The sequence below is a fragment of the Xiphias gladius genome, chromosome 19 (genome assembly GCF_016859285.1).
Source record: "Xiphias gladius isolate SHS-SW01 ecotype Sanya breed wild chromosome 19, ASM1685928v1, whole genome shotgun sequence".
NCBI classification, from domain to species: Eukaryota; Metazoa; Chordata; class Actinopteri; order Istiophoriformes; family Xiphiidae; genus Xiphias; species Xiphias gladius.
The window spans coordinates 20,737,917-20,754,072 of NC_053418.1; the positions used below are offsets into that span (position 1 = coordinate 20,737,917).

Consider the following 16,156-nt stretch of genomic DNA (forward strand, 5'->3'; position numbering starts at 1 on the left):
GCAACGAAAAAGTAAACTTATCATGCGAGTTGCTCATCATGTACACGCCCCTCTACACGCACACACACACACACACACACACACACACACACACACACATATTCACAAAAACACACACTCTTCATTCCCATGGCAGTGTGTGTGTGTGCTTGGATAGGCTGCATTCTTTCCTCTAAAGATGCAGCAGGAGAGAGCCAATTGAAACCCTGCAGCCTCATTTCGACTTCACATTTCCACTGGATGCTGGGACGACTGTTGTAGGAGATACAAGACCATGAGAGGAGGATGCCTCGAGACAGTCTGATCACCTCTGAGAATGACAGTAAGACCATGATCATCTTTATTTTTCCATGACCAAATTGCTATTTTGGTTTACACATTTTATGACGCAGGACTTTTGTTTATAGAGGACATTCATTCTTTGTCCCTGTTTAGATAAAATACTGATAGATTTACTTGCCATAATCTGCCATAAATGATCTTCAATTTGTAGTTCATGGCAACATGGTCATTAAGAGAAAATAATATTGAAAATTTAGATAAAGCAAGGCCCTTTGGGTTCTGTCTGTGTAGTTTGTTTATGATATAGTTCTGATAACTGTGTTCTGTTTGTTATTTACATTTACTTGCTGCTCTGTGTGGGCTTGTCCTTTGCAGCCGATGTATGAGACTATTTTGAGCCTATTTTTGGACAAGACCATTCCAATTTATTAAGGTTAATAGAGCCTTAATTTCAGTAATATGAATAGAACCTACAAGTGAAAAACCTTACAGCTATTTCCACTGAATTTCTAAGTGTCACGATCAAGACAAGGCCACCCATCCACCACCACAAACATATTCATACACTAATTTCTTGCATCCCACTCACTCTGCTGCATATTTGGAAGCTGGCCTCTGGCCCTCGGCTGTCTCCCCCGTCCTTGTGGGCTTGGCCACCCCGTCTCCCTTCATTAGACCATTGTTTGTCCCTTTTGTGCCCCTCTGCTGCACATGGCCGTAATGACCCGTGTGCTGGCCACTCCGGTTACACTAAGGACACACATCAAAGGGCCGACTACATAAATATCTGTTAGGTTTGTCAGTGGTCCTTTTTGTTGTCCTCTTTATCCCCCTTTAAAGCAGGACAATAGTGCCAGGTACACAATAAAGTAGACTAAGCTCTGCCAGAGAAAGGGGTTCAGGCTCGTGTTAAAGATATAATAAATGGAAAGGATTTATAAAGTTGAGGTCATCAGAGAAGGCAGGGGTTGGTAATGCAATGCAACTATGTATAAAGAAAAAGGAATCCACTGTGAAAGCATTGTGAACTACAATGAATAAACTCTTCTTTTATGATTACTTCAGCATTGACCTCACTTACAATTTTCTAGTTCTCACTCTCAGAACTTATAATATGAGTCTCATTGTGTGACCTAAAATAATGAGTTAAATAAATGTCCAACTGATCGTTCACTTGACTCGTCAAATCAAATTGGTGCATTTGATTTAGAAACACAGGTAGCTTAATAGCATTTTTATGGGTTAAAATTCTCAAAAAAAAGCTTTATATTTTCTAATTTGAAGAATTAAGGAGGGAGGCTGTTATGTGTCTAGTTTTACATGTGTCTCAGATGAATCACATGGTCTTCTCTGGGATAAAAATTAAAACAATGTAAACCATGATGAAGATGGAGAAGTTATGAAGTTTTGCCTCATTTAACAGCCCTCCTTAGGATCTGACTGTATCTGTAGGCAATGCAGCGAAAGATGCAAGGATTTGATGCCATGGCTCAGGAGGCATCACTCAATAATGCTACATTTTAATCAAGTTCTGAGGTCAAGTGTAAGAATAAACTGAAACTTCTAGAGGACACAACGTACCCATACGAGCTATTTTCACTTATTAGATTCTGAAGAAAAAAGAAAAAAGAAAAAGAAAAATGAACTGAAGAAGAAGTTCCAAGTTGTAACAATGTAACATAACAAATTAACTCCAACTTCTTGTAAGCTGAAAATAGTGAACATTCAAAGTCAGAACATTTTTTTGGAAAATTTTTTTTAACTTTTCATTTTGACAGTGTAATTATGTCTGTTCCACAGTTTACATTGGGCTGGAGTCTGCAGGTGAGTGGGTTCTCTTATATCATAATATTAATCACTGATGCACCATTTGGTTCAGACTATCTCTACTCTACAAGGTATTAGAAAGGCAGAGGAGTCTCTTTCCATTTTCTTCCTCTACCTAGATCCCTTTTTTGTCTTTAGTGTATACTTCTTTGACAAATTATTCCTTCACTTCTCTCAGAAGCTCCACTGTCTTTGCCGACCATAGACCCATCTGGCCTTGCTGCTCTACCAGCTCATTGACTGGAGTTCTTTTTTTACATACACAGTCCTGTATAATATGTACGCTCCTATTTGCCCTTCAGTCATGACCTGTGTCTACAATATCACAGGATTATGACACCATAATACTGCATGATAATTATGTGTGATTATTGGTTTATAGCACCGCAGAGAGAATTATGCGTGTGTGAATAATCTGTGCAGTATATTAATGCTAATTCTACCACTGAATAAACACAGCATCTACGTTTTTACTACAGGTGACGAGGATGAGGTTTCCACTTTTCAAGAGGAACATAAGAGGGAAAGACACAGAAGAAAAAGAAGGGATGCTGATAGAAAGAATAAGAAGAAGGGAAATAGGAGGAGGAAACGAGCATGTAAAGAAGCAGGAGAAGGGGAAGAGGAATTGCAGGCCAGGCTTGAGAAAAGAGAAAGAGGCAGGAGAAAGAGAGTTAAAAATGATCAAGAAGCAAAAGGAAGAGAGCGAGACGAGGAGGAGCACACCATAATAAAAAGTGGTAAGACAATGAAAACAGGGAAGAATTTAAAAAATGATAAAACCAAAAAAAAAGAGAAAGAGGACATAGAGGGAGAAGCTGAAGAAAGAAATGCCAAGGGAAAAAATAATCATAGACCTGCCAAAAAAGAAGAGAAAGAGGAAGATGGAGGTAAACATAAGGTAAAAGAGAAAGCACAGGAAGTGAAGAAGAAAAAGCACAAAAAAGTAGTTGAAACAAGGTACAGTATTATCTCACAAATTCACCTTATTTGTGGTTTCTTACTAAAGAAAACTATTGTATTGTGCTCACAAGAAAGGTGCAAAGACATTAAACGCACTGCTCCTCTGTGCCTCAGTTCAGCGCAGGAGGCAAGTGAGGAAGAAAATGAAGAGAATGAAGAAGAGGATTATGAGGAGAAGGAGGTGAGGCCAGAGTGTCTGTCACCGGAGGAGCTGGAGAAGCTGAAGGAGGCAGTGGATGAGAGGAAGAAACTGATCCAAAGTCTGAGGGGAAAACCCTGGCCAATGAAAAAGAAACTTGTCACTTTACGGTACATTACTTTCTTACTGATGAGTAAGGTACTGAAATGATCAGATTCCCCTGAGTTCTCAGCTGCAATTCCAGGTTTCACCAATGAATCTTTTAATCAAATGCCGGCTTTCTTACAGGGAGTCCCAGGAGTTTGTGGAGAAATATGAGGGAGCTTTGGGGAAAGGGAAAGGCAGGAAGCTCTATGCCTACAAGGTCATGATGACCAAGGCAAGGAATCACTGACTTTGATTTATTTATAATATCACTAAATAATGTAAAAGACTCTATGATGCATTTTTATTTAATTTCTTTTTATTAGAAATGGATGAAGTTCCAACGGGACTTTGAAAATTTCAAAACTGCCTGCATTCCATGGGAGATGAAAATAAAGGAGATTGAAAGTAGATTTGTTTTATCTTTTTTTCCAAAATACTCCTTTCCCTAATAACCTCAGGTTTTATTTCTAGTTTTCCAGGCTAAAAAAGTATAATAAAACTATGCAAGCCAATAACAAACGTATGGTTCCCGAGTAGTTGTACATTTAGTTCACATATTTTGCAGGTCTCACTTTATTTTCTCTGGTTTTAGGTTTAAGTATTAGTAATAGTAATGATTGTCCTCATATTTATTCCCTCTGCTTCTTAGGTCATTTTGGCTCCTCAGTTGCCTCTTACTTTATCTTCCTGAGGTGGATGTATGGCATCAACATGATCTTGTTTGGTCTGACCTTTGGCCTGGTTATGGTGCCAGAGGTATGGCGTATTTTTTCACCATTATTTCCTTGTAGCGCATTTGTAGTATGGTTCTTATTTATATTTCTTAGTTCATTCTGTTATGTTGTTAAGTTTTTTTTCTGATAACTCTCCTCTGTCCTGCTTATTTCTAAGACCTATTTCTCTAGCAGGCATTTTTCTGTTGAACTAGGTAGCTTCATTTCCTCATCTATGAGCCTTTCTTGCAGTGTACCTCAAGGGTCGAATCTGGGCCCTTATTCTTCTCAATCTTCATGCTTCCCCTTGGTCATATAATTAGTAGACACAACACACTGTTTAATTTTTACACTGATTATACACAATTATATCTTCCTCTCAATCCTACTGTTTCTTTAAGTTTGGTTGGCCTAAAAGACTGCTTTGAGGATATCAAGTGTTGGGTGTCTTGTAACCTTCCCCAGCTTAACAAGAATAAGACTGAGATAGTTATATTTGCCCCACCCAGCCTGATGATCAGAGTTAATTGAAAACTTGACATCATGCCAAGCAATACCAAGCTTTCCGCCAGAAATTTGGGAGTCCTTTTTGATTCAGTTCTGAACCATGAAAACCAAGGAAAAGGGGTTATTCTGTCCTGCTTTTACCAGTTACGAAGCATATCTAAAATCATATAATTTTTGTTATTCATGCCTTTATTTCATCCTGTCAGGATAACTGTAACTCTCTATATTCCACACCCAGTAAAAAAGGAATAAAATGTCTGCTATTACTCCAAAATGCAGCTGCTCAGCTTTTGACGGAACTACAAGATTGGCTTCCCATTGTGTCTAGAATACAGCTCGAAATTCAATTTTTCCCCTACGAAGTGAAAATGTATTATTATTATTATTATTATTACAGGCATTAATGGGGAGACCCTATGGCAGCATTCCAAGAAAGACTGTCCCCAGGGCTGAGGAGGCCAGTGCCATGGACTTTGCTGTCTTATGGGACTGTGGGGTCAGTTGACAACATGTGTGCAACACCTCACACACTTTAAATAGCATTATATGTTGCTTTGTTACATGTTTCTGGGTGCCAGTTTTAAAATAAAGATGTATTGTAGCCCAAAGTTTTGAAAGAACATCACCAAGTGCTACCGATACTTACAAATGTGAAAAAATCTGTGACTTTACTGCAACTACAATTTTTATCCACAGGGTTACGCTCAGTATTCAGTCCTCTTCTACGGTTTCTACAACAACCAGCGTGCTATTGGCTGGCTCAAGTTCCGTATGCCTCTGTCGTACTTCCTGGTTGGTGTGGGAACAGTGGCCTATAGCTATATGGTGGTCATAAGAACGTAAGTTTATTATTACTACAAACAACTAATTAATCTCTTTGAGACACAATGTTCTACTTAATCTGTGGTTATTTCTGATTAAAGGATGGCCCGTAATGCGAATGAGTCAGGGGTTGGAGATGATAACAGCTTTAATTTCAGCTGGAAGATGTTCACCAGTTGGGACTTCTTGATAGGAAACCCTGAAACTGCAGACAATAAGTTTGCCTCCATCACCACCAGTTTCAAGGTCAGTGCAGCTGACTGTTGGTGTTCCAGTATAATAAGTACTGCTATTTATAATACAATCATCTAGATAATGTATATCCCTTCTTCGACCTCTCCAGGAAGCAATCTTAGAGGAGCAAGAGAGCCGAAAAGATGACAACATCCATCTGACTCGCTTTCTGAGGGTGCTGGCCAACTTCTTGGTCTTGTGCTGCTTAGCAGGAAGTGGATACCTCATCTACTTTGTAGTGCGTCGCTCTCAGAAGTTTGCTCTAGATGGACTGGAGAATCACACCTGGTGGGAAAGGAATGAGGTAGAAATGAGAAAGGAGAGATGGAGAGACAGGGGATCAGAGAGACAGAATAACGCGAAAAAAAGTATATGAATCATATTAGTAGTAGTCAAGACTTTAGCTAGTTCATTATATAGAGCTGTGTGATATATGGTTTTAAAGCACTAGGACTACACTATCATTTTAAGAATAGCAACTTCTCCCTTCTCTTAGTGCATTACTTTGCAGAGGAATAGTGTACATGAGTCGCACACGCAAAATTCTAAGCTTTTCAGTTTGCACGCTGACTGCTTTGAGTATACTTTATTTGTTACTTTTTCAATATGAATACAATTTGTATGCTGTACTTTAGTGTCCTCACATGCGATGTGAGCTTTCTTGAGTCTAAGGCCCATGTGTTCCTCAGGTGAACATGGTCATGTCATTACTGGGCATGTTCTGCCCCATGCTGTTTGACGTCATCAGCTCCCTGGAGAACTACCACCCTCGTGTCGCCCTGCAGTGGCAGCTGGGTCGCATCTTTGCCCTCTTCTTGGGAAACCTCTACACCTTCATCATTGCACTCATGGATGAGATCAACCTCAAAGTGAGAACTAGTATGTGTGGATGTGTGAGATACTTTTGTGTTGTTACATTATAGTCAATATGAAGTGTGTGTGTATCTGTATGTATGTCTCAGAGGGAAGAGGAAAAGATCGTAAAGTTTAATATAACCACGTGGGAATCCAGTCTTTACAACGGCACGGTATCAGAAAACAGCACCGCTCCACCCATCCCTATCCAACCCGCTGATGTGCCCAGAGGGCCCTGCTGGGAGACTATGGTGGGGCAGGTCAGTGTGCATGTGTGTTTGTGAAGTATTATGTAACTGTATGATGTAAGTGTTGTTACAGCATAAAGTTGTGTCACTCAAAGTGACTGCTTATGAAATAATCATATGAATGAATACAAACAAAATGTGTAATATAAAATCTGCTTTATCCAAAGTCGGTTGACATTTGACAACGGCATTTTCCCAATGACCATTTTATCTTAAAATGTCCCTTTTCATTACTTAGTCATTGTCTGTCAATCGACACAAACATGGCACAGGCAGTTACTATGGGACTTGGCTGCTGATTTTGTCTGAATTAGTGGGCAGCCATTTTTAATAGACACTTTTTACTGGAATTTAAAAAATCTACCAGATTATGTCACAATTTATTTATTATCGACAACTTTAGGTTACCATAAATTGCGTTGCTTGACACCATAATCAAAACTGTTTTTTTTATTTTCTAATGGAAATGTTGCTTTGAGAAATGTGTAAAATGCAAAGGAGGTAAAACCGAAGCTCAGGTGATTTAAGGTTAGAAGTAAAGATGACATACAGTGTATTTTGTGTTGGGTAGGACATACAGTTGCATTTTATGCTTAGAAATCTTATAGACAATAAACATGGTAAACTAACGTAAACTTGCTTGTTAGATATTTAGAGATTTACTCAGTAAAAAAGTAGTAAATAAAAGAGAATAACCTCAGGTGATCATGAGGCAAACATGACAGAAAAACATTTATTCTTTCTTTTAAACAATTATCTCTGTTAAATGATCAACAGCATTACAGTATAATATTACTATCACATATTGATATCTATGTGTATTATATCATATATGAATGCTTCATCCTATGCAGGAGTTTGTCCGGCTGATCATATCTGATACCATGACAACCTACATCACGCTGCTGATTGGTGATTTCCTGAGAGCTGTGCTTGTTCGTTTTCTCAACTACTGCTGGTGTTGGGACCTGGAGGCTGGATTCGTGAGTCATCCCTTCTAACTGATCACAGTGACTGTGCCACTGAAATTCAACGGAGTGCTTAATTTATTTGTCATTAAACATTAAAAAAGTGCACCTTTTTCTAGAGGTGAGTTGAAGTACTGGCTCTGAAAATATGAGTCACAGCAGAGTTATTTTTTGTCTTTTTTGTGTTGTTTGTGAAAGCCTTCCTACTCTGAGTTTGATGTCAGTGGGAATGTCCTGGGCCTGATCTTCAATCAAGGAATGATATGGTAGGAAAATGACACTAGTTTGATTTAAATTTAAGCACATCTCATTTTTGTGTTTTCTTTACAACTTGCAGCACTGGTATAATGGAAAACTAATGAGTGATGGTGAGCTGTACTTTCAGCCTGTCTTCCACTCCCTCTTTCCCTTTTCCTCCAGGATGGGGGCTTTCTATGCCCCCTGCCTACCTGCCCTGAATGTCCTCCGCCTCCATGTGTCCATGTACCTGCAGTGCTGGGCTGTGATGTGCTGTAATGTGCCACAGGAAAGAGTCTTCAAGGCCTCTGGCTCCAACAACTTTTACATGGCCATGTTGCTGGTCATCCTCTTCCTGTCCACTCTGCCTGCCATCTACACCATCGTCACCATTCCTCCTTCTTTTGATTGTGGACCCTTCAGGTGATGATGCTTGTTCAAGTGATCTGGCTTTTACAATTTGATTACTTGACTTTCTCTCACAATCATTCTCTTCTCCTTAGTGGGAAAAAACGAATGTTTGATGTGATCCAAGAGACGCTGGAGTCCGACTTCCCTGCCTGGTTCAGTAAAGTGTTCAGCTATGCCTCTAACCCTGGACTAGTGCTACCCTTCATATTGCTTATGGTGTGAGTCAGCAAACACTCAGCAGCAGACTGCATGAATATGTACTTTTCGCTCAGTTTAAGCTATTTTGCATGTTGTCATCATTTCCTTTTAGTCATAAAGTTCAAGTTTCTTAGATAATAATAATCTGTTATTTTACTTTTCAGACTAGCCATCTATTACTTGCAATCCACATCCAAAAGCTACAAAGAAGCTAATGTGGAACTGAAGAAAAAACTACAAACGGTAGCCTGAAATTAGCCTTTGTTTTTCCTCTCATCAGCACCAGTACTCTAGCTTTTATGCACTTTTGAATACACTGGAATAAGCAAAGATTACAATTGAAAATTCTCATAGTCAAGTGACAAGGTTGGAAATTTTTTTATGAATGAACAAAATTTCTGAATTTAGAGCAAATATTGAGTTTCTAGGCAAGCAAAAGTAAAAATTCTCAGGATCCTTCACGTTTGTTAATTGTTTGCTTTTTTAGCAGCTTTGAAACTTCCCAACAGTGTGTGGATGCACGAATAGACCACCTGAGGCACCTGTGGTTTCACACTGTGACCAGTGTAGTTGTATTAGTATCGTCACTCCAGCAGAGAGCAGCAGAGTAACAGCTCATTTGTGCCCCAAAACCAGAGGGTTCGGCAATTAACACTCATCATTGTGTTGCTTGTCAAATGCAGAAGCTGAATAAAAGTAATCTAATAACTGATGCACATTTCCTTATGATTTCTTCTACATTTCTAAGATCATAATTGCTTGTGTGTCCCCTTCAAGCAAAATGAGGAAAACAAGAAGAAGAACAAACGAGCAGCGCTGAAGGCACAAATGGATCTGGACGAGGCCAGAAAAGAAACATCACAGGCTGCAGAGCAACAAAACAACAACGTTTCACTACAAGACCAAGAGAGTGAGACTTTTCAATTCTGGAAAAAAGGAAAAAGAATTAAAAGGATATTTATCACAGGATAAAAAATATCCAGTGTAAAAAAAACAAACAAAAAAAAAACCTGTTCAACTGTAAGACTAAGTCACTAATTCATCATGTCAAGATTCATGTTATTCTGCCTTCATTTAGGAAATTTGGTTCTGGTCTCTAGTTATGGAGGCCCAAAACTTACAAAATGTAGTAAGAAGATAATTTGAAGAGTCAAAACTATAATTGAATACATTAATTATATATACTGCCATAATAATCAAAATTGAATATATGATGAAATACAAACCTTTATACTTTTCCTTTAAACTCCTTTTGGTAAAGAATAGCAAAAATTTGATTTTTTTTTTTTACCAGAAATCATTTGATAAAAATAAATTAAAACTTTACTTCCCCTCTTTTTCTTTCAATAGCTTGTTTTATTTTACAATTTCTTAATTTTCCTGCTTCTTTTTTTTAATCCGCGCGCACAATAATTTATCTAACTTATTTACTTTTTTTTATATTTTCCCCACACAGCATTTCATGTCATTTTAGGCTCGTCGGCTAAAATGCTTTAGCTACGGTAACAAGAGTTTATGTATTGATGCCACAGCAGTCTGCAGTACAGTATATACAGTAGATGATTAACATTACCTGCAAGGGCTGCTGCAGTTTTATGATGAAAACTAGCTGCAGCTAGGTATGCAGCTGATAAAGCTGGTGCTTATAGCTACAAGTGTTTTCAGTCAAGCTGGCAGGCCAGTGGATTTTACTTTCTACTGTATGTTAATAAGCTGTGTCGTTATTTTCTGACCACATCTGAAATGACACACTTCTCTTATTTCTACCTTCTCTTTTAGGAGATGGGGAAGAAAACTATGGCAATAATCAGAGGCTGTATCTTAGTAGGACTGGACGCAACCCTCGTCCTCCTGCTGGAGACCATGAATGGCAACCTCCAGCCACCAGAACCCCTATCCCCAGGACCTATCACCCCGGCAACCACGGGGTTCCTGGGTACCTTCCTGGTTTCTCTCGGCAAAGTGAACCCAGGATGTACAGGGTGCCGAGCCTGCAGAGACACTAAGGGGGTGAAAAAAAGCTAATCAGCAAATGAGCCTCAAAACAAAGCACTTTATTGAGAAAGTGATGTTTAGATGCACAGTGCTAACTGAGAGTAGTGAGAGTAGTGAGTTTAAAACTGTGAATTCATGATAAAAGAGACACTGTAAGCACTTCAAATTACAGTAGCAGTTGTTGTTTTGTTTTACTAGATGAATATTAACAAGAGCAGAATATAATTTTCTTTAAATGTTGCATAATGGTTCTTTTATCTGTCAGTGTCTTCTGAAACCACTAACCAGTAAATTTGTAAATTAAATCTGCAGTATAAATTTGAAATTTGAATAAGTTGAAAATGGTCTTTCTCTGCAGCATACACTACAGGAAAAATATAGATGTGATTTTATGCTATTTTGGCAACAGACAGGTGTGCAGGTTGCTTTCCATCTCTGCCTGGCCTAATCTTTCGTATCAAAGCAGCTCATCACTCCAAAGGTATTATTTTATGAAATGTTTTGAAATGGCTGAATTAAACATGAAGATGTTACTTTTTAAAATTTGCTTTCATTTATTTTTGATTAATTCTATACATCCTTTTTGTCTTTAAAAATGTATAACCCTGCAATAACCCTGCTTTAGCTTTGGTTGTTAACCTCTGTCAATTTCCTAACCAATGAGTCCACTTATATTCACAACTATAATCATTTTAAACCACAATGACATATATTTTTCTCTTGGCCTCTCAGACACTGAGCGCAGCTGTCTCCGGACCTGTGACTGGGAAGTATTAAACAATTCATTAGACATGGGGGCCACTTAACCTAGCTAGCTAGGCGTAAAACAATCATCACTCATCTCTGGCTGGGCTTACACACTCAACTTAAATCTGTTTTTTAGCTGTATAATATAGCTGCAACACTGGGTGGGCTCTCGACTTGGAAAACACACCTCAGGAGTCCAGTGTGTCCCAGCCACTGGGTGGCACTGGGTGGTCCAGTAAATCAATCAACCAATCACCTGTCAGTCAAATCTAAAAATAATGGTGTTGTCTCATCAGTTCAATTTTATTAACCTGCAATTCTATATATTGATAAGTCACTGGAAGTCTTGTCCTGTACAGACTTAATTGAAATTCAAGATCTAGGCAATGTAAGGGTTACCCTGAGGAATACAGTGTTGTGTCTAAATCATTTAAGACAATAAGTCAACAAGCTCATAATGCCACTGACATTAAATCACAGTGCCAATCAGATCCTCTTCCATTGATGCTCATGATCAATTGGTGGCAGGCAAACATTAAGTATTAATTCTGTAGTTATTTGAGATCCAGAGGATGAAGTAAAAGCTTTACTCTTTCATCATGAGCCAAGGATTCTCAATCACATTATTTAATGAAGACTCAGGAGACTCTGATAAGGAGACACGTAAGCCCTCCATCTCCGCTGTATACTGGAGACTCTGTCATAGTCTACCTTGCTCTTATTTATCCAGGTAATACCAACCCCCTGATGCCCGCTGTTTCACCCTCCTACTGGAGTTGTGTTTTGGCTCCGTCCCAGTCTTCAATCCATGCTGGTACAATGTGGCAGAAAACTGAGCCATGACAGGTTGCACATTACCGGATGTCTCAATGTCCGCTCTACCACGATGGGCATCTCTTATTCACTAATGGTAATGAAGGGAGGAGTGAGACATTGCGGCGCTACAAGCACTGATTTGACTGCTGGATGGTGTCCAGTTTTCCTTTGGAGACTAAAGGTAGGCACTGAGCCTCAGTGTGAACTGGTGGAAAGTTAGACCCTTTTTAGTTAATGGGGCTTAAGAATAAATCCATCTAAGCCTTCTCTTAGCCCAAGTATAGTATAGTGAGAAGGAGGCATGACGGAGAGGAGATTTGGAAGGTTGCAGGAAGTGGAGGGGGACAATAAGGAGGAAGAGCAAGAGGAAGGGCTGGAACAGGAGGACATGAAAAACTCCAACCTCAAGGGCTTTGCTTGTCTTTCAGGTACAAGCCCTCAAGCCAGCATTCATATAACCTCCCGGCAGCGTGTTGCGCTCTGTGTTAGCTGGATAGCAGTCCCAGCATCTCCTGTTTCCTCCTGCATTATTCAAAAGGTCAGATCTGACATTTGACCATAACCACACAGGTAGATCCTGTATCTTAGTGTTTGAAACATGGACAATTCAGGCTACACTGTTCATCCCTCAGGCTCCACTTTCACCATGGTGCTAGAAAAACAGTTAATGAAAGGATAGGTTCACATTTTTTAAGTCTGTCTTTAAACAATGGCAAAAATGGATTCAAAAGTTTAGACCAAGCCAATATAAAGTCTGAGTTAATCAAATCAAGTGGGTGTTTTCAGAACTTACAGTCCTTTTAGTACAAACTTACGTATTTGTCTTTCCTTGTTGAGCCACAGTGGAAAGATAACACAAAGACAAAATTTCACACAAAAGGCTAACCACCTAATTGGACTAACTCCGACTACTGAAGCCACATATTAGCTTCAGATGAACTTTGAAATGTTGTTTTTTTATAAACAGAACTGTGACTTTGGACTTTTGATCCACGTCACTTTTTATTGGAAATGCTTTGGAGAGGGCCATGGCCATTATGAACTTGAGAATTTGACTGCATGGAACAGATACTCTTTCATTGTACATATGGGCATTGGAATATTGTTTTGGGATAGGCTTGAAAAAATTTGAACCTCTCCTTTAATGAATAGCTTGAAAATTGTCTGACTTTAATAAAACAATTTCTTTTAAATTACTCATTCGATGGAGTACAGTAAGTCTTGCACCAAACTGTTTATGAGTCACAGGACACTGTGTACAATATTTAAAAACAGTGCGTTGTTTCACTTTTCACTCAGGCTTACTTAAGCCTCCATCCAACTTTAATGAAGCCTGACCTTTATGTCTACATTTGCTCTGGTGTCTCCTTTCTAGGTCATGACTGAATGATTGCAAATGTCCAACTATCAGTTTTTGGTGTCAGAGCTGTTTCCCTTTTATTATCACATACACTATATGGCAATAATACAAGTTGAATTTGAATAAATACAGGGATTAAAGTGTGTGGACTGCATATGTGCTCTCTTTGCTTTAGTCAAATATCACTTAGCATTTTGACTGACAAGTGCATTGTCTGACTCTGTTTTCTCCCCTGGCTCCTGATTATCATCTAATGGACTGTGTCTTTGACGGTCGTCAAGGAGCCCTGACTTTGAACAGACTAAGCAGAGGCACACCCGTTGCTACATGTGTGTGTGTTTGTGTGTGTGTGTGTGTGTGTGTGTGTGTGTGTGTGTGTGTGTGTGTGGGTGTGTGTCCTGGATTTTTGACACAGTATCTTTATAGGTGTATCAGCTGCTTACACTGAGTGACTCATGGGTAGAGACGAGGCAGAGTCTGAAGTGAGCAGAAGAGGTCTAACTGGACAAAAAGAAGATACAGATAAGTAAAAAGGACCCAGAAGAATGCCTCCAAAGCGGAAAAACCTTGCTGCAGTTAAGGTTGAAGATGGTGAGAAGATTTTTTATATTTTTCCTTACAGTCAATTTTCAAGTTTTTACACTTAACTTTTTTTATTATATTGATAATGACTGAGTCAGTTTTGAATGCTGGATACCTATTTGAGATTTATCACCTGAATTTGTGTTTGCATGTTTTTTGGTCACATGTTCCAGTTGGAATGGAGGTTGATGCTGTGTTAGACAGTGGAAGTGAAGGTGAGTTTTGTGAGACAATTTTCATCTGCTTTTCATCAGAGATCCAGTTACATTGGTCAGTATATGACTATATCTTGAAGATTTGTCACAATGTGATGGTGTGATGGACAAAAGAGTGTAAATTACTGATTGTTTTCCAAATTTCCTCCTTTATTTTGTGATAGCTCAACTGAAAGATTCCAGGGCATTTTTTACAACTCTTTATCATTATTCTTTGTACTTTTTGTAATGTAATATAAATTGTGTCACTGGATCAAAGTTTCAGCCATTTGTATATAAATGTATACATGTGTGTCTCAGATGAGGCCAGGAGGAAAAGGAAAAATAGAAGAGCAAAGCCACAGCGTAGAGCCAAACAGATCAGTGATGACGAGGAAGATGAGGAGGATGAGGATGAGGCACCACGGAAAAGAGGACGAAAGAAGAAGGCTAAGCCCCGGGACAGTGACGAAGATGATGAGGAAGACAACCGGAGTGTGAAAAGCAAAGGATCAAAAGCCTCCAGGAGGAGAGCTGCTAATGAGGAGAGCGATGAGGAGAGCGAAGAAGACAGAGAGAAAAGGAAAAAAGGAGGGAGAGTGGTGTCCAAAAAGGAGAAAGAGGAGCAGAATAAGGAGAAGAAGGGAAATGTTAAAGGGAAAGAAGGGAGGAATAAAGATGGCGAGAAGGACAAGAAAAAGAAGAAGGGCAAGTTGAGCAGGTGCAGTATTCTTTGAGACTTGTCTCTCACCTACCTGCATGCTCCACACACCCGTATGGGCTTTCTCCATGCAGTCTCATGCAGACTTCCCGGCAGACTCCGGTGATATGAAGTTACTTTATGTGCCATACGTTCAGGGAGATGAGACACTGTAAACAACATCATTATTATTACAACACAGAATACACACTTGTTTCCCTGAATATATGGCATTTACAGTATATCTGGTTGATTTTTAAAGTGGCACATCAACAGCATCTGATTGTTGATGAGGGAAACTTTAAAACATCTGAGAGCGACAGAGAAGGTTATATCATCATCCTATCAGATGTTTTACAAAAGACAGTTCAGTTATGGTGAACAAGTTTTAGTGATAAAGATTTCTGGCTGCTGTGATGGATGGTGTAATCCTCCTTTGTTCATCCATTATTTACTACCTCCTTAAAACAAAGGCAACAAGACAAGACATCCTGAGACACCACAATCTTCCTATTGTTTCACTGGGAGTGTTTTGGTAGTTTGCTGCAAGATCGCTAGCTAATTAACCGGTAGTTAGCTTCTTTAAAAAGTAACTAACCACTGGTTCTGTCTATTGAATGTAAAGAAAGAGGATTTTAACATTTTTTTTAACAAAAGAATTCAAATCCATACCATAACTCTTAAGTCTGCTCATGAAAATTATTTAATATAATAATTCAATTTGAGAAGTACATTTTGACAAAGTGCTGCATAGAAGGTAAAAGAAAACTTTTAAAAGTGCTGGCCTTTAGCTTATCAAAATAGTGCTGACAGACTGACAGATGGACAGATTTGTCAAACGCTTCCCTTCACTTGACGGTAAGTTTTTGAATTCTTTGAAAGCCACTATGTGTTTGACTTGAAAATTTTCTTTTTTTCCAACTCCTTGTGGCAGACAGCAGAATCCATGCTGCCATCGAGAAAAATTTATTAAACAAAATGTTTTGAACCTGCAGTAACTGTTTTGATGTGGCCTCTCTGGGGCAGTAGAAAGAAGGTGTGAACACAACATTGACATATAAGTTAATATAGCAAACTTACACATCCAGCAATTCCAGAGAAACAGCTGGCGAGTCCAATATTCACTCTCTTTTTGCTCTGTTTTGGTCTCTACCAAACTCCTGAGGGAAACATCTGGCTCTTTAGTTGCTAAATGCTCAACTTTGCTCACA

The 16,156-nt window shown here is 39.0% G+C and overlaps 1 protein-coding gene across 1 annotated transcript; it reads left to right on the plus strand.

The window, feature by feature from the left end:
• Positions 1 to 285: 285 nt before the first annotated feature.
• tmc1 (transmembrane channel-like 1) lies at positions 286 to 10,557 on the plus strand. Its single transcript, XM_040154717.1, has 20 exons — positions 286 to 322; positions 2,083 to 2,106; positions 2,589 to 3,069; positions 3,187 to 3,381; positions 3,500 to 3,590; positions 3,682 to 3,763; positions 4,008 to 4,114; positions 4,976 to 5,074; positions 5,275 to 5,417; positions 5,502 to 5,646; positions 5,744 to 5,938; positions 6,324 to 6,503; positions 6,597 to 6,749; positions 7,592 to 7,720; positions 7,904 to 7,971; positions 8,126 to 8,365; positions 8,446 to 8,571; positions 8,716 to 8,794; positions 9,329 to 9,461; positions 10,334 to 10,557. The coding sequence occupies exons 1-20, from the start codon at positions 286 to 288 to the stop codon at positions 10,555 to 10,557; spliced, it is 2,931 nt and encodes a 976-aa protein (XP_040010651.1).
• The last annotated feature ends 5,599 nt before the right edge of the window (positions 10,558 to 16,156 follow it).